Here is an 18,763-nt window from a genome sequence, read left to right as displayed (position 1 = left end):
CCACACAGTCAGGTTGAGGGCCGCAGAATTCAGATGGAAAAACGGCCCTTGAGATAGCAAGTCTGGTCGGTCTGGTAGTGCCCACGGTTGGCCGACCGTGAGATGCCACAGATCCGGGTACCACGACCGCCTCGGCCAGTCTGGAGCGACGAGGATGACGCGGCGGCAGTCGGCCCTGATCTTGCGTAACACTCTGGGCAACAGTGCCAGCGGAGGAAACACATAAGGGAGCTGAAACTGCGACCAATCCTGAACTAAGGCGTCTGCCGCCAGAGCTCTGGGATCTTGAGACCGTGCCATGAACGTCGGTACCTTGTTGTTGTGCCGGGACGCCATGAGGTCGACGTCCGGCACCCCCCAGCGGCAACAGATCTCCTGAAACACGTCCGGGTGAAGGGACCATTCCCCTGCGTCCATGCCCTGGCGACTGAGATAATCAGCTTCCCAGTTTTCCACGCCTGGAATGTGAACTGCAGAGATGGTGGAGGCCGTGGCTTCCACCCACATCAGAATCCGCCGGACTTCCTGGAAGGCTTGCCGACTGCGTGTGCCGCCTTGGTGGTTGATGTATGCCACCGCTGTGGAATTGTCCGACTGAATTCTGATCTGCTTGCCTTCCAGCCACTGCTGGAACTCTTTCAGGGCAAGATACACTGCCCGTATTTCCAGAACATTGATCTGAAGCGAGGACTCTTGCTGGGTCCACGTACCCTGAGCCCTGTGGTGGAGAAAAACCGCTCCCCACCCTGACAGACTCGCGTCCGTCGTGACCACCTCCCAGGATGGGGGTAGGAAGGATTTCCCCTTCTATAATGAAGTGGGAAGAAGCCACCACCGAAGGGAAGCTTTGGTCGCCTGAGAGAGGGAGACGTTCCTGTCGAGGGACGTCGGCTTCCTGTCCCATTTGCGTAGGATGTCCCATTGAAGAGGACGCAGGTGAAACTGCGCGAAAGGAACTGCCTCCATTGCTGCCACCATCTTCCCCAGGAAGTGCATGAGGCGCCTCAAGGGGTGTGACTGGCCTTGAAGGAGAGATTGTACCCCTGTCTGTAGTGACCGCTGCTTGATCAGCGGAAGCTTCACTATCGCTGAGAGGGTATGAAACTCCATGCCAAGGTATGTGAGAGATTGGGCCGGTGTCAGATTTGACTTTGGAAAATTGATGATCCACCCGAAACTCTGGAGAGTCTCCAGGGTAGCGTCGAGGCTGTGTTGGCATGCCTCTTGAGAGGGTGTCTTGATCAGGAGATCGTCCAAGTAAGGGATCACCGAGTGACCCTGAGAGTGGAGGACCGCTACTACAGTAGCCATAACCTTGGTGAAAACCCGTGGGGCTGTTGCCAGGCCGAACGGCAGTGCCACGAACTGCAGGTGTTCGTTTTCTATGGCGAAGCGCAAGAAGCGCTGGTGCTCTGGAGCAATCGGTACGTGGAGATAAGCATCTTTGATATCGATCGATGCCAGGAAATCTCCATGGGACATTGAGGCGATGACGGAGCGGAGGGATTCCATCCGGAACCGCCTGGTCGTTACGTGTTTGTTGAGAAGTTTCAGGTCCAGGACAGGACGGAAAGACCCGTCCTTCTTTGGGACCACAAACAAGTTGGAGTAAAAACCGTGGCCCTGTTGCTGAAGAGGAACAGGGACCACCACTCCTTCTGCCTTCAGAGTGCCCAGCGCCTGCAGAAGAGCCTCGGCTCGCTCGGGAGGCGGGGATGACCTGAAGAATCGAGTCGGGGGACGAGAGGTGAACTCTATCTTGTAACCGTGAGACAGAATGTCTTTCACCCAACGGTCTTTTACCCGTGGCAGCCAGGCGTCGCAAAAGCGGGAGCGCCTGCCACCGACCGAAGATGCGGAGTGAGGAGGCCGAAAGTCATGAGGAAGCCGCTTTGGTAGCGGCACCTCCGGTGGCCTTTTTAGGACGTGACTTAGACCGCCATGCGTCAGAGTTCCTTTGATCTTTCTGAGGCCTTTTGGACGAGGAGAATTGGGACCTGCCCGCGCCCCGAAAGGACCGAAACCTCGACTGCCCCTTCCTCTGTTGGGGTATGTTCGGTTTGGGCTGGGGTAAGGATGTATCCTTTCCCTTGGATTGTTTGATGATTTCATCCAAACGCTCGCCAAACAATCGGTCGCCAGAAATTGGCAAACTGGTTAAGCGCTTTTTGGAAACAGAATCTGCCTTCCATTCCCGTAGCCACAAGGCCCTGCGGAGTACCACCGAATTGGCGGCTGCAACCGCCGTACGGCTCGCAGAGTCCAGGACAGCATTAATAGCGTAAGACGCAAATGCCGACGTCTGAGTGGTTATGGACGCCACCTGTGGCGCGGACGTGCATGTGGCTGCGTCAATTTGCGCTTGACCTGCTGAGATAGCTTGTAGCGCCCATACGGCTGCAAACGCTGGGGCAAAAGAAGCGCCGATAGCTTCATAGATGGATTTCAACCAGAGTTCCATCTGCCTGTCAGTGGCATCTTTGAGTGAAGCCCCATCTTCCACTGCAAGTATGGATCTAGCTGCCAGTCTGGAGATTGGAGGATCCACTTTGGGACACTGAGCCCAACTTTTGACCACGTCAGGGGGAAAAGGATAACGTGTATCCTTAAGGCGCTTAGAAAAACGCTTATCTGGACAAGCATGGTGATTCTGGACTGCCTCTCTGAAATCAGAGTGGTCCAGAAACATACTCGGTGTACGCTTGGGAAACCTGAAACGGAATTTCTCCTGCTGAGAAGCTGACTCCTCCACCGGAGGAGCTGAAGGAGAAATATCCAACATACGATTGATGGACGCAATAAGGTCGTTCACTATGGCGTCCCCGTCCGGAGTATCAAGATTGAGAGCGGCCTCAGGATCAGAATCCTGATCAGCTGTCTCCGCATCATCAACCAGAGATTCCCCCCTCTGAGACCCTGCACAATATGATGATGTTGAGGGAAAATCTAAGCGAGCTCGCTTAGTCGGTCTGGGGCTGGGGTCTGTGTCAGAAACCTCAGCCTGGGATCCATGAGATACCCCGGGAGGACATTGTTGGTCCAGCTGAGGTGGGCCAGGGAACAAAGATTCAACAGAGTCCCTGTGCTGAGATACCGGCCTGGACTGCAAGGCATCTAGTATCTTAGCCATAGTCTCAGAGAGTTTTGCAAACTCCGTCCCCGTCACCTGAACAGTGTTAGCAGGTGGCTCCCCCTGGGCCCCTCTTAGCAGAGGCTCCGGCTGAGTAAGTGCCACAGGGGCCGAACAGTGCACACAATGAGGGTCAGTGGAACCTGCCGGTAGCGGGGTCGTACATGCGGCGCAGGCAACATAATAAGCCTGTGTTTTGGCACCCCTGCCTTTCGTGGGCGCCATGCTATTATCTTCCCTAAGTAACACAATAGGGTATATAGCCAGAAATCAACTGTGCACCATACAGTGTAAAACATATATACCATAAACATATAATGTTACAGTACTGCACAATGGGGCTAGCACCACAGGTGCTGCTTACCACCGGCCTAAAGCGGTTGTGAGGCCACCAGAGTCCCTGCCTGGGTCTCCCAGACTTTGTCCCCCTCTGCAGCATCCGAGGAGCTGACAGAAATGGCTGCCGGCGTCCTGAGGAGAGGAGGGAGTCGTGGGCGTGACCCAGAAAGAGCGGGAGCTGGTGCCTGCACTGTGCACAGTGAGAGGGGTGGAGTATGCAAAGCATGCTCCAGCCCTCAGTGCTGCTCGTTCTGTGCAGCGTCCCGCCCTTCCCCTGCCTGTCAGGGCTGTGGGCGGGAGGAAAGGAAACTAGGCCGCAAAAAGCCGGGGACTCTAGTAATAAACGCGGCCGCCGTAAAAGCGCGGCCGGCGTGAAAGTCCCCGGCGCACTACAAGTCCCACCCGCGCCGCAGTGTTTCCATGGCCGCGGCGGTCAGTGCGGCAGTCCCTATACATAAACACACTCAGCAACGCTGAGTGTGTAATGGCACATATTAACCCGGTCAGCGCCGTGGTCCCCGGTGCACTAGCACACCCAGCAAAGCTGGAGTGTTGCTGTGCGCTGTCCCCACAGGGATACAGAGTACCTCCAAGTAGCAGGGCCATGTCCCTGAACGATACCCGGCTCCTATCCAGCAGGCTCCACAGGAGTTGTGGATGAAGCACGGTCTCAGTGCCTGGAGACCGATAGGATCCCACTTCACCCAGAGCCCTGAGGGGGATGGGGAAGGAAAACAGCATGTGGGCTCCAGCCTCCGTACCCGCAATGGATACCTCAACCTTACAACACCACCGACAAGAGTGGGGTGAGAAGGGAGCATGCTGGGGGCTCTATATGGGCCCACTTTTCTTCCATCCGACATGGTCAGCAGCTGCTGCTGACCAATCTGTGGAGCTGTGCGTGCGTGTCTGACCTCCTTCGCACAAAGCAAAAAACTGAGGAGCCCGTGGGAGCACGGGGGGTGTATAGGCAGAAGGGGAGGGGCTTAACACTTTTAAGTGTAATACTTTGTGCGGCCTCCGGAGGCATAGCCTATACACCCAATTGTCTGGGTCTCCCAATGGAGCGACAAAGAAATAAGCCCTCATATGGCAACATTGACAAAAAAATAAAAAAAGAAAGAAGAGAAGCGGAACCCCCCCCCACCGGAAAAACGCCCAGGTGAAGGGCTTAAACGTTCTTTAAAAAACATTTTTTTTTACTTTTTTCTATATTTATTAGTCTTCTTAGGGGATTTGAACCTAAAATCACCCAATGGCTTGTACTATGCACAGCAATACATATGTACTGATATGTATAGCAAAAATCACGGTCTCTTATGAACACTAGCTAAAGGCTGGCTTTCACAAAAGCACCGTCGTGACAGGCACAGGGGTCGTCAGCAGACCCCCAGCATTCATGGCAACTCATTGGTGTCCCATGATCATGTCACAGGAGCATTGTTGGCTGCATAGAATGATACACCCCCGTCAGCACACAGTAAGTGCCCCTGTCAGAGACGGACAGTGGCATTTAACAAGTTAACCATCAAGGGCAGAACTTGGCTGCAAGAGGCAGATGATGGCTGAATATCACAGCCATCATCTGCAATGTCAGATGCGGCCTCAGCTTGCAAACCCAGGTGGAAGTTTAGGGAGCCGGCATATGATGTAACTTTACATCATGTGTTGGTAATGGGTTGAAGACCTTTTTACAAAACTGCAAAATATCCTCTATCCATGGGATAGGAGATAACTTGCTGATTACTGGGGGTCTGACCAAATGGGCCCCCATGTTCTAAAGAATGGGGCTCTGCAGAAGTTCATTTTTTAATGGAGAGGGGGAGCACATGCTCCATTCATATGAAACTGCCAGAAATAGCCCCGCAGGGTACGGGACGTCCTCTCTGTCCCATACAGACAGGAAGATGACGCTGCGCTCCTCCACTCCAGCCACATTCTGAAGATTGCTGGCGTCCCTGCTATTAGCATGTTATCCACTATCATTTAGAATGGGAATCACTTTTTTAATTTGGGGAAAATCCTTTTCATTAATGTTAATTAGAGGTGTCCTTGAGGTCTCACTTTATACTGCGGCTCTGCCTGCTCAGATTTGCTGCAAGCGCAGAATCCCGCTCAGTTCTGGTGGGGAAGTCCGTGTATAATGAGAGGAGCTCTATCCTCCTGTACTTGTGTCTTGTGTTGTTTATGATTATTGTACTTGTCCCTAATATGTACACCCCTTTCACATGTAAAGCGCCATGGAATTGATGGCGCTATAATAATAAATAATAATAATAATCTTCCTCAGAAAAAAATATACTAATGACAACGAAGAGCTTGAGGAAAGGAGGCGGGTGAGGGGAAAGGGGGTGTGGAAATCTAGTAAAGCAACATAGAAACCTTTTCCCCCTACCAGAATGACAAGTCCTAAACCTGCTGATAAGGAAGAGGCCAAGCAGAAGCCAGGAGCGGCTGACTGTGCCAGGAGCGGCTGACTGAGCCAGGAGCGGCTGACTGAGCCAGGAGCGGCTGACTGAGCCAGGAGCGGCTGACTGAGCCAGGAGCGGCTGACTGAGCCAGGAGCGGCTGACTGAGCCAGGAGCGGATGACTGAGCCAGGAGCGGATGACTGAGCCAGGAGCGGCTGACTGAGCCAGGAGCGGATGACTGAGCCAGGAGCGGCTGACTGAGCCAGGAGCGGATGACTGAGCCAGGAGCGGCTGACTGAACCAGGAGCGGATGACTGAGCCAGGAGCGGCTGACTGAACCAGGAGCGGCTGACTGAACCAGGAGCGGCTGACTGTCCGGACCCGTATGTAGTCTGCACCAAGACACAGATAGGTCTGCACAGGAGCTGCATACAAAAAGGATGAATCATTTTACCCAGAACCATTTGCAAAGTTTCATCTTTTTTCAGTTTAGATACTCGAGACAAATAGAAAATGGTTACAAATATACATCAGAAGCGGGATGCCAGGAGCCACAGGACCACTGACCTTTAAACAGGACGGACGCCACTTCCAGGTCAGAGTTCACCTGATCTTGGATATTTTTACTGTCTTCTTCATTCAGGGACTTGACGAAGCGAGAACAGACGTTCATGTCAAATCTATTTGGTAGGATGAATTTCATTCCCATGGCTACGTTCTGAGCGCTCCCTTCCTCCGGGCTGGACTCCATCACGTGCTCCACTTTGATGTCAGGCATCCCGGACAGACAGAAGCTTACACACTCTTCACCCGACAGCTCAGCCGAGCCCTCCAGATTGTTCAAGGACGACATGGCTCATCTGCGAATCATTTACAGCCTCGATTGTCAGTTCTGCATCTTCAGATTGGGCTGAGTGGGATCTATAATTAAGGAAAAAGAAAACATTGAGGTGATAAAGGCCCAATGCTTGGAGTGTCAGTCCAGGAATGAACCCCAGCTCCATAAGAGGAGTCATCTATGAGGATGGCAGTAATGCTGACAATCTCCCATTGAAGTGAATGTGTTGCGGCAGTGACCAGCGTTCTCTACTCTGCACCACTTCAGCCGCTGTCAGAGCGGACTTCAGCTGATCGGTAGATATGCCGGGCATCAGACCCCTCACCAATCTCAGACTCCGGATCCCTCCCATGGATAGTTCAGTTCCAGACAACCTCTCTAACATCACTCATCCCAGATGTCACTTACTCTAATAAAAGACTATAACCCTGAAGTCCACCTTTCTTTAAAGGGAATCTGTCAGCAGATTTTTGCTATGTAAGCTGAAGCCAGCATGCCACAAGGCTTAACACAGAGAATTCAGGGATGCCTGTCACGATTCATCTGTTGTTTATTTGCTATGTTTTTTTTTCAGCAGCAAGACAATAATAATAATAATAATAATAATAATAATTATATAGCGCTATTAATTCCACAGCACTTTACATACATTGGCAATGCTGTCCCCATAGGGGCTCACAAGCTAAGGTCCTTATCAGGATGTCTTTAGAGTGTTGGAGGAAACTGGAGAACCCGTAGGAAACCCACGCAAACACGGGGAGAACATACAAACTCCTTGCAGATGTTGTCCTTGGTGGGATTCAAACCCAGGACCCCAGCGGTGCATGACTGCAGTGCTAACCACTGAGCCACAGGGACCCTTATTATTGCTACAATGTCAGGTGCAGGGCAGTCGAGCACGCCCCCTCCTCTTATTGACACCTGACTGTTAATGTACAATCTCTATAGAGAGCCTGGTGTGAGTGGGGACAGCTTTCTCAGCTCTGCTACATGGATAAAGCTAAAAATGGCTGCAGCCAGTAATCTGTGATACTTTGTTGGATTCAGGGTCTCTTTACCTACGTCGTTTGCACTGTGAATTTCCAGTAACAGGAATCTGTTAGACGGGTGGAAAAAAAAAAAGTTTTAGCTCTCTGTAGAAGAAATCATTGTGGAACTCAGTGAAGGTGGAAGGTCACAGGTCACCAATGTACTCATCTCATAATTGGATTTTATTCTAATACTGGGAATATAGAGACCACAGAGGGAACACTGCCAGGAGAACGGACAGTGTCTGCACAGCCCCGTGTGCTCCTATAGATCAGAACAGAGTGCACCCGGCATCTCACCACCAATACAAGTGCATCGCAATACATTAGAATGTCATCAAAAAGTTAATTTCAGTAATTCAATACAAAAAGTGAAACACATATTATATAGAGTCATTAAACACAGAGGGATCTATTCCTATATATTATATAGAGTCATTACACACAGAGGGATCTATTCCTATATATTATATAGAGTCATTACACACAGAGGGATCTATTCCTATATATTATATAGAGTCATTACACACAGAGGGATCTATTCCTATATATTATATAGAGTCATTACACACAGAGGGATCTATTCCTATATATTATATAGTCATTACACACAGAGGGATCTATTCCTATATATTATATAGTCATTACACACAGAGGGATCTATTCCTATATATTATATAGAGTCATTACATAGAGAGTGATCTATTCCTATACATTATATAGAGTCATTACACACAGAGGGATCTATTCCTATATATTATATAGAGTCATTACACACAGAGGGATCTATTCCTATATATTATATAGAGTCATTACACACAGAGGGATCTATTCCTATATATTATATAGAGTCATTACATAGAGAGTGATCTATTCCTATACATTATATAGAGTCATTACACACAGAGGGATATATTCCTATATATTATATAGAGTCATTACACACAGAGGGATCTATTCCTATATATTATATAGAGTCATTACACACAGAGGGATCTATTCCTATATATTATATAGTCATTACACACAGAGGGATCTATTCCTATATATTATATAGTCATTACACACAGAGGGATCTATTCCTATATATTATATAGAGTCATTACATACAGAGGGATCTATTCCTATACATTATATAGAGTCATTACACACAGAGGGATCTATTTTAAGTGTTTATTTCTGTTACTGTTGAGGATTGTGGCTTACAGCCAATGAAAACCCAAAAGTCATCTCAGAAAATTAGAATAGTTACCACAAAACACCTGCAAAGGCTTCCTAAGCATTTAAAATGGTCCCTTAGTCTGGTTCAGTAGGCTACACAATCATGGGGAAGACAGCTGACTTCACATATGTCCAGAAGGCAGTCATTGACACACTCCATAAGGAGGGTAAGCCACTCTCTGGTTCTGGTTGTTTGGATTGCTCGTTTTGAGGATTAAAGAGTAAATTGGTAGGTTGACTCTATACGTATTGGGTATTGATTAACCTAAAAAAGTTGCAACTTGCATCAGACATGATTGGTGGTGGTGTGACAGGAAATGTGAATCATAATCAAAGGTGATACTACCACATGTTACAGCATTGTTTTCTTTGTGTATTATTGCCAATGATACCTGAATTTCTCCTTTTTGTAATGTAACTTCCTACAATAAAAAATTGATTGGATTAAAAAAAGGAGGGTAAGCCACAAAAGGTCATTGCTAAAGAAGCTGGCTGTTCACAGAGTGCTGTATCCAAGCATATTAATGGAGAGTTGAGTGGAAGGAAAAAAGTGTGGTAGAAAAAGATGCACAACCGATTGGGACAATCATAGCCTTGGTAGGATTGTTAAAGGGAACCAATCATCAGGATTTTGGTATATAAGGTAGAACCAGTGCAGTACTGACACTATCAGGCACGGTCTGTACATACAGTACCATTAGTCGGCAGCTCAGATGTTTAGGCTGTGAAATCCAAGTTTGTGAAGTTTAAAAATTCATCATCTTTTTGACTGACCGTTGCACCTCTTCTGGTTATGCACATGGATCCCCCGCTGCCTGTTCCTCCCTCTCTCTGGCTCTATGCAAATGTTTCTATTCAGTAACATGGCGTCGGAGTTGGCGCCTGCGCATAGCGCTTATCCCCGGCGCCATGTTTCTGAAGCCCGCATTACCTAGTCTTGTGCCTGAGAGGGCAGCGCATGCACCCTCGCTTCTTCAGATCTCGTTGTGACCGCGGGAGCGTGCGCGGTGTCACAACAGGACTGGAGAACAGCTGATCTTACCCTGATTAGCTGCAGCAGACGATTTCGTAGCAGACGTCTGCTGCAGCTAATCGGTAAGATCAGCTGTTCTACATGGGCTGCCCTCTCAGGTACAAGACTAGGTAATGCGGGCTTCAGAAACATGGCACCGGAGATAAGCGCTATGCTCAGGCGCCAACTCAGACGCCATGTTACTGAATAGAAACATTTGCATAGAGCCAGAGAGAGGGAGGAACAGGCGGCGGGGGGGGGGGGGGATCCATGTGCATAACCCGCCCGGATATTATCAGCAGAGGTGCAACGGTCAGTCAAAAAGATGATGAATTTTTAAACTTCACAAACTTGGATTTCACAGCCTAAACATCCGAGCTGCCGACTAATGGTACTGTATGTACAGACTGTGCCCGGTAGTGCCAGTACTGCACTGGTTCTACCTTATATACCAAAATCCTGATGTTTGGTTCCCTTTAAGAAAAGGTCACTCAAAAATTTGGTGGAGATTCACATGGACTGGACTGCTGCTGGAGTCAGTGCTTCAAGAGCCACCACACACAGACGTATCCAAGACATGGGCTACAACTGTCACATTCCTTGTGTCAAGCCACTCATCATGACCAATAGACAACACCAGACATGACGCCTCCTGACGAAGCCTTTGGTGAAACGCGCGTCGAGGCCCCGCCCCCACGCCCGGACACATCCACCATTCCTGCTCTGACATGACGCAAGGTAACAGTGATTAATCCTTTATGCCCTTTTGCCCTTTGGGACTTCCTAGGGGGTTTTACAGATCTCCTTCACATAACTCATTTCCTACATCGTCCCCTATGACTTTCTATGGGCCATTTTTTCACCTTGTACTATCTTTATTGCATTGCTGCCTGTCAGCAGGCTGCCATCTGGTGGTGTGTCCTGGTATTGCTGTGGGTTGTTTCCTGGCAGGCTGTTTCCATCTAGCCTGCCTCCACTGTATGTCCTGTATCACCTTTTGTACAAATTATTAAATTTTGTATTTCACTTTGACTATTCGTGGTCCTCTTTCTGTTGTATCCCCACCTCTATTTATTGAAAAATTGGGGCTACACAATTTTAGGTTTATACTCTTGTGGACCTTTTCCAGTTATAGGAAAGGTTGTTTAGGTTACCAGACATGTCTTAACTGGGCCAAGGAGAAAAAGATCTGGCCTGCTACTCACTGGTCTGAGATGTTGTTTACTGATGAAAGTAAATTTTGCATTTTATTTGGGAAATCGGGGTCCCAGAGTCTGGAGGAAGAGTGGAGAGGCCACAATCCAAGCTGCTGGAGGTCTAGTGCGAAGTTTCCACAATCAGCGATGGTTTGGGGAGCCATGTCATCTGCTGGTGTAGGTCCGCTGTGTTTTATCAAGACCAAAGTCAGCGCAGCCATCTACCAGCACATCAAGCTTCCCTCTGCTGACAGGCTTTTTGGAGATGGAAATTTCATTTCCCAGCAGGACTTGGCACCTGTCCACACTGCCAAAAGTACCAATACCTGGTTTAATAACCACAGTATGACTGTGCTTGATTGGCCAGCCAACTCAACTGACCTAAACCCCACAGAGAATATATGGCCTAAGCTACACGGTGAGAAAAACGGTGCAAGTGGAGTGCGATAAAACATCGCATTCCACTCGGACCAATTCTAGCCTGTGTGTGAGTGCACATGAGCCATTATTTTCTCAGCCCTAATCGGACCGAGAAAACAATCACAGCATGCTGTGATTGTAATGCGAGACGCTTTCTCTCGCACCCATTCAAGTGAATGGGGCGACAGAGAGATCGCACTGCACTCGCAGTACACTGGTGTACTACAAGTGCAGGGCAAGAATGGCAATAGCCGGATTCGGAGGAATCCCTCCCTCTCCCCCTCAGTGTCGGCCCACCCCCCGCAGCTGAGGTCTGCTCGCACAGTCAGACCTCAGTCGCAGGACACTCGGCTCTGCTGTACTGCCAGCATGAGCAGAGTATCATGCGAGGGGATCACAGTAAGGCCCTGTGCGCACTTGCCGGTTTTTGCCGCGGATTTCCTGCGGTTTTGCTGTATGTTTCGCTGCTTGTTATGTTCATAACATCTCTGCAGTGATTCACCAGTAAAACCTATGGGAAAAAAAAAATGCTGTGCGCACTATGCGGAATTTGACAGTTGCATGTTTTGCTGCCGGATTCCCACAGCAAAAACAATTGCATGTCACTTCTCTTCCATACGTCGCTGCGGCATTTCACTCCATTGACTGCCATGTAATCGGGAAATCCCGCATGGAATAACGCAGGCAGCAAATTCTGTGCGGTTCATTGCATTTTCCCCTCCGGTATTTCGCGGTTTACCTGCAGTAATGTTCATCGCTGCCTGTGGTTTGCAGGGAAGTGATGTCATTATGACAGGAAGAAGAAGCGGAGCAGAGAATAATCACACACATCACACAGACATATAGAATACACATAGAAAGCAAATGGACATATAGAAAAAAAAAAAACCCATGGGCTCCACTGTATTTTTACCTTTCAGCCGAGGTAAGCACACAGCGGCAGCCCGGTATTCTCAGGCTGGGGAGGGCGAGGAGCAGGGTTAAAGCCCCCCCCCCCTTTCCGCAGCCAAGAATATCAGCCCGCAGCTGCCTCGCATCCATTATGCGGCAGTCCCGGAGTGTCCCTGGCTCTTCCTGTTGCCGTGATGCGGTGGCAATCAGGGTAATATAAGGAGTTAATGGTGGCGGATCACCACCACTAAGTCCAGGCTTGATCATGGCAGCGTCTACGTGACAGCTAATATGATCAACTCGTAAGTAAAGTGAAAAACACACACACCGAAAAATCCTTTATTTTAAATAAGACACAAAAAAGCCCCTGGTTCACCCCTTTATTAACCCCCCGAAACACACAGCTACGGCGCAATCCACGACCTGCGATGCTTGCATCCAGCCGCGACTGACACAGCGCTGAATAAATGCAGCCTCGCAGCGAGACAGCAGAGGTAACCACAGGGCATTTCCCACGGCCGGTAATGTGAACTCACATTACCGCTCGGGAGAAATGCAGCGTGTGCTCACAGGGACTCTCTATCTATCTATCCTTCTATCTATTCTTCTATTTATCTATTTATGTATCTACTACCTATCTCAGCAGGAAATGACTTTTTTTTTTTCCAATGTGCTTTATTGCATTGAATGCATTAAAGCACATGTACCAACCCGCACGCGGCAAAACCGCGGTAATACCGCGAACAATACCGCGGTAAAACCGCAGCAAACCGCATGCGGTTTTCGGGTACGGTTTGACACGTATTTTTACTGCGGGTGCGGTAATCTTTCAGACCCTGTGGAATTTTCTTAAGAAAATTCCGTTTTCCAGTGCGCACAGGGCCTAAACCCCGTGTAGCCCCAGCCTAATAAGGTATTGTGAGGAGAAAGATGAGAGAGACACCAGACCCAACAATGCAGATGAGCTGAAGGCTACTATCAAAGCAACAGGGGCTTCTTTAACACCTCAGCAGTGCCACAGGCTGATCGCCTCTATGCCACGCCGCATTGATGCAGAAATTCATGCAAAAAGAGCCCTGAGCAAGTATTGAGTGCATTTACTGTACAGACTTTTCAGTAGACGCCAACATTTCTGAGTATAAAATAATTTTTTCAGTTGGTCTTATATAATATTCTAATTTTCTGAGATTATTATTATTTATTTATATGGCACCATTGATTCCATGGTGCGGTACATGAGAAGGGGTTACATACAGAATACATATACAAGTTTCAATAGACAGACTGGTACAGAGGGAAGAGGGCCCTGCCCTTGCGGCCTTACATTCTAAAGTATAATAATAATGACTTTTTGGGTTTTCATAGGCTGTAAGCCATAATCATCAACATTAACAGAAATAAACACTTGAAATAGATCTCTCTGTGTGTAATGACTCTATATAATATATAGGAATAGATCTCTCTGTGTATAATGACTCTATATAATGAGCAGTGAGGAGCAGGTCAGCTGTGACATCAGCTATGGTGATTGGCGTCTCCCGTGTCATCTTCTGTATATAGAGGTGTTCCCTGTCATTGTAATCCCCTGTCTATGGTGATAATGAGGCGACTGAAAACTCTTCCTGAAAGGGCAGACAGTATAAGTTTACCTGCGGTAAAAAAAACACACAAAAACCGCAACGAAATCCGCATGCAGTTTGCTGCGTTTTGGTGCGGGTTTTTTTTTTTGCAGATTTGGCACGGATTTTCCGCAAGTTGGTCCCTGCGGATTTTTACCATTATCTATGGCAAAAACCGCAAGAGCCTACGGAAAAGAAGTGACATGCTCATTAATTCTGCAGCGGAAAATCCGCGGGTGAATCTGCAGGTATAAAAAAACGCAGTGTGCGCACAGCATTTGCTGGGGAATGACTGCAGCAATGTTAGACACATTTTCTGCAGCAAATCCGCGGCAAAATCCACGGTGAATCCGCAGCGTGCGCACATAGCCTTAAAACAGAATGTGTCATCAGAAAATTACCTATTTAAGGCTAGTTTCACACTTGCGTTGAACGGCATCCGTTGCATTGCGTTGTGTGACGGATGCAGCGGATGTGTTGCATATAGTGGCACAACGGATCGTACAAAACAACGGAATCTTTTTTTTTTTTCTCTTCTTTCGTTTTACCTGCGGCAGACTCCTCCTCTGCACTGATCCTGCTGACACTTTGGAGCGCCGGTTCCTTTAGCTGAGAAGTGCTGCGTTTTGTTTTCTAAATGATAAGCAGCACTTGTCATCTGTAGAGTCTGCGCTCTGAAGCATCGGCAGGATCAGAGGAGTGAAGGCTGTGATCTGTGTACTCAGACATCTGTAAATCACTCATCAGTGACGTCACTTTCTGGGATTTCGAAATAACAGCAGGAAGCAGAGGCTGCAGGATGACAAAACACGGCCACACCGGGAGGTGCACACAGCAGCATGCAGGTAATAAAAGTGATCGCTAGAATGAGCTGGGAAATGAATGGGGTCTCATTGTAGAGCGATCGCCCTGTAATGTCTTACATGTTGCCGTGAGTAACACGTGGCCTCTGAGCGGTTACATGAAGCACAAGGTCCCGTCTTACCCCCCCCCCCCCCCAAAGTTCTGTTCTCAGAATATGTTGCCCACACAAAAACGGCTTTTTTTTTATAAAAGGAAAAAAAAAAAAAAAAGTATTTTTACTGTGAAAAGGTAGAAAAATATACAGAATACATGACCTGGTATCCCAATAACCAGACATATCCCTGCAGGGTGAGCACCAGACACAGGTCCTAGCTCCTCGAAGAAGGGATCTCCCTTCTTCCAGGAGCCAGGAACTGTGTGCAGCACCCAGGGCCCCCGTCATTACGGCCACGACTGTGTGCAGCACCCAGGGCCCCCGTCATTACGGCCACGACTGTGTGCAGCACCCAGGGCCCCCGTCATTACGGCCACGACTGTGTGCAGCACCCAGGGCCCCCGTCATTACGGCCACGACTGTGTGAAGCACCCAGGGCCCCCGTCATTACGGCCACGACTGTGTGCAGCACCCAGGGCCCCCGTCATTACGGCCACGACTGTGTGCAGCACCCAGGGCCCCCGTCATTACGGCCACGACTGTGTGCAGCACCCAGGGCCCCCGTCATTACGGCCACGACTGTGTGCAGCACCCAGGGCCCCCGTCATTACGGCCACGACTGTGTGCAGCACCCAGGGCCCCCGTCATTACGGCCACGACTGTGTGCAGCACCCAGGGCCCCCGTCATTACGGCCACGACTGTGTGAACCACCCAGGGCCCCCGTCATTACGGCCACGACTGTGTGAAGCACCCAGGGCCCCCGTCATTACGGCCACGACTGTGTGAAGCACCCAGGGCCCCCGTCATTACGGCCACGACTGTGTGCAGCACCCAGGGCCCCCGTCATTACGGCCACGACTGTGTGCAGCACCCAGGGCCCCCGTCATTATGGCCATGACTGTGTGCAGCACCCAGGGCCCCCGTCATTATGGCCATGACTGTGTGCAGCACACAGGGTCCCCATCATTATGGCCAGAACTTTCTGCAGCACCCAGGCCCCAATCATTATGACCATGACTGTCTGCAGCACCGAGGGCCTCCATCATTATGACCATGACTGTCTGCAGCACCCAGGCCCCAATCATTATGGCCAGAACTTTCTGCAGCACCCAGGGCCCCCGTCATTATGACCATGACTGACTGCAGCACCCAGGGACCCCGTCATTATGGCCACAACTGTCTGCAGCACCCAGGGCCACCATCATTATGGCAATGACTGTCTGCAGCGCACAGGGCCACCATCATCATAGACATGACTGTCTGCAGCGCTCGGGGTGACGATCCCCCAGCCTGAAGGCTGCAAGTGAGGCGGCTCCAGGGCCGGGTGTACACGGACCGTCCCTCCGCAGAGGAGCGGCCCCCACCGGCCCGGGCACAGCCGCACATGACAGCTGCGGTCTGCTACACTTCACAGACGGCTGCTCTCAGGTCCCCGGCGCTTACCTGATCTGACTGCTATTGTTATATTATTGTCCCTCGTCACTTCCTGTCTGACGTCATCCACACGCGCCTGCCGGCCTCGGGCCGCTCTGCTGACCCCCTTGTTTTCGGCTCGCTGTACGTTGCTGTTTCCGCCATCTGTCAGTGTTGAGTGTACCCGGTTGAACAGTTCTGTCTGCTCTTACTCAGTCAGGACGTCTCCGGGACAACCAACCGGAGGTAGTGACGTAAAATCATGGCGACGTCCCCGGAAGTACGTCATGAGGCAAGATGGCCGCTCGCGTGGGTGAATCCGGCAACGTGACTCCCCGGTGGTGAAGTGGACGGGACGTGTCTGCTGGAGCCGGGGCGCAGGGGTATGTGATCTTAGAACTGAGAGCCGTGTGTCATCATGGACGCTGCTATGTTTACCGGTTACTACGTGCGCTCCTCTAACCGGAAACGGTGTAATGCCGGCAGTGTGATCACATGGTGCAGCTGCTGCGGGATCTCCTGCACTTGGGATCCTCTCTCCACACCTGGCGCCCCATCTGGGGGATCCTCTGCACACTTCCCCCCCACTCGGGGATCCCCTGCGCCCTACCCCCACTTGGGGATCCTCTGCGCCCCCCCCCCCACTTGGGGATCCCCTGCGCCCCCTCCCACTTGGGGATCCTCTGCGCCCCCCCCCCACTTGGGGATCCTCTGCACCCTCCTCCCACCCCCCACTTGGGGATCCTCTGCGCCCTCCCCCCCTCACTTGGGGATCCTCTGCGCCCTCCCCCCCCCCTCACTTGGGCATCCTCTGCGTCCCCCCCTTCCCCCCCTCACTTGGGGATCCTCTGCGCCCCCCTTCCTCACTTGGGGATCCTCTGCGTCCCGTCCCCCCCCTCACTTGGGGATCCTCTGCGCCCCCCCTCACTGGGGATTCAATGTGCCACCCCCCCCATGTGTCCTTCTCCCCCCACCCCACTGCTGGGGGATCTTCTGCAGCCCCCTCCCCATCCTTTGCCCCCCCCCCCCGGGCACCCTGTTGCTGGATTTAATATTTTCACTGGTGTAATGTGATGTTGGTGGAGCCCACTCTGCACAGAATAACGAGAACGACTCCATCAGTTCTGAGTCTCGAAAATAATAACAAGCATCAGTCATGTGCGCTCTACCCTGTTATTCCCATGTAAAGATGTGATTTGCCAAAACGCAGGTTATTGGCGCGCTGGACCTTCCTATAATCCAGCCTCCATCCAGGAGATCCTAGCAGCCATCACTCCTGAGCAGAGGGGAGGGCTCGGTGCAGGGAGTCCAGGGCACTTCACACTAAGGGAACACCCAGCGCACAGTTTCCACAGCTGATTGAAGGGGTTTTCCCTAAAGTCATAAGTTTTCCTCTATCCTATTCATAGTTATAGTTTGCTAATCATTGGGGAACCAACTGCTGGGACCTGCAACTATCCTGACATCTGGAGCAGAGTTGTGAATTGCTTGACCCCTGCTGCAGTCATTGTTTTTGTGATAGGACTGCTGCGATAGGGGAGCGCTGTCCTGAGCTTTCTCCAGCAATCATATGAACATGTTCCACTCTGCTCCATTCAGGACGTTCCTGTACAGAGCCCAGTCTCCAGATTGCTGAGGGTCTGAGCAGCTGGATACGTACCAGCCCGTTGTCCCTCTCCTCTTAGGATAGAGGATATCTCTGTAGTGTGAGCGCCCCCTGGGGGATGTTGGGGTTCACCACTGATCTATCTAATGCTGTAAGCAGTTTTGAGCGGTCAGTAAATTAATGACAAATGCAGTTTACAAAATCCCATTTAAATAAACAAATGTTCCCAAATATAAACCTTCAAGGAACCCTTTCAGATCCAGATGATCATTTTCTTATCTCCGTCTTTGCATGTTTATTTGATTCACTGTTATTTTCCCGATTTTGTTACTTCTCTTCCTGACTTGGTTCTTTAAATGTTCTAGGTTTTGGGGGGAAATAAAAGCAGATCCTATTACCTTCTGAAACCTGGAGACGGAAGATGTCATCGTACAAGCCCGTTGCCGTCCCCTTGCACCCGAAGCTTGGGGAGAAGATCACTCAGGACACCCTGTACTGGAGCCGATACAAGGTAACGTTCATGTCCGGAGGGAACAAATATGACTTCTGTAATCGTTCATGTCATAAGCTTCTACTGTGTCGTCATGATATTCATCTTTTTTATGCTTTTTTTTTATTTTTATTTTTACATTTTTACTTTTGTTTCCAGTAATTTCTGTGCTTTTATGGAGCATTTATTTA

The 18,763-nt window shown here is 50.0% G+C and overlaps 2 protein-coding genes across 3 annotated transcripts in view; one reads left to right on the top strand and one right to left on the bottom strand.

Moving 5' to 3' along the window:
- Nucleotides 1-16,725, bottom strand: part of ANKRA2 (ankyrin repeat family A member 2) — a 60,927-nt gene extending 44,202 nt beyond the window's left edge. The window contains exons 1-2 of the mRNA XM_075325183.1: nucleotides 16,507-16,725; nucleotides 6,447-6,800 (exon numbers count right to left, since the gene is read on the bottom strand). Of these exons, the coding sequence (XP_075181298.1) occupies nucleotides 6,447-6,732 (286 nt within the window). The 5' untranslated portion in view covers nucleotides 6,733-6,800; nucleotides 16,507-16,725. The remainder of the gene's footprint in view (nucleotides 1-6,446; nucleotides 6,801-16,506) is intronic.
- Nucleotides 16,726-16,749: 24 nt separating this feature from the next.
- Nucleotides 16,750-18,763, top strand: part of UTP15 (UTP15 small subunit processome component) — a 102,347-nt gene continuing 100,333 nt past the window's right edge. Inside the window, exons 1-2 of one of the 2 annotated variants that reach the window (XM_075325163.1) lie at nucleotides 16,750-16,859; nucleotides 18,448-18,593. In XM_075325163.1, coding sequence (XP_075181278.1) covers nucleotides 18,504-18,593 — 90 coding nt within the window. In that variant the 5' untranslated portion in view covers nucleotides 16,750-16,859; nucleotides 18,448-18,503. Of the gene's footprint in view, nucleotides 16,861-18,447; nucleotides 18,594-18,763 lie in introns of both variants that reach the window. The other variant, XM_075325173.1, reaches the window with a different exon arrangement.

This window comes from Anomaloglossus baeobatrachus, chromosome 1, assembly GCF_048569485.1.
Source record: "Anomaloglossus baeobatrachus isolate aAnoBae1 chromosome 1, aAnoBae1.hap1, whole genome shotgun sequence".
In the NCBI taxonomy this organism is placed as follows: Eukaryota; Metazoa; Chordata; class Amphibia; order Anura; family Aromobatidae; genus Anomaloglossus; species Anomaloglossus baeobatrachus.
This window is presented reverse-complemented; position numbering and strand designations above follow the sequence as displayed.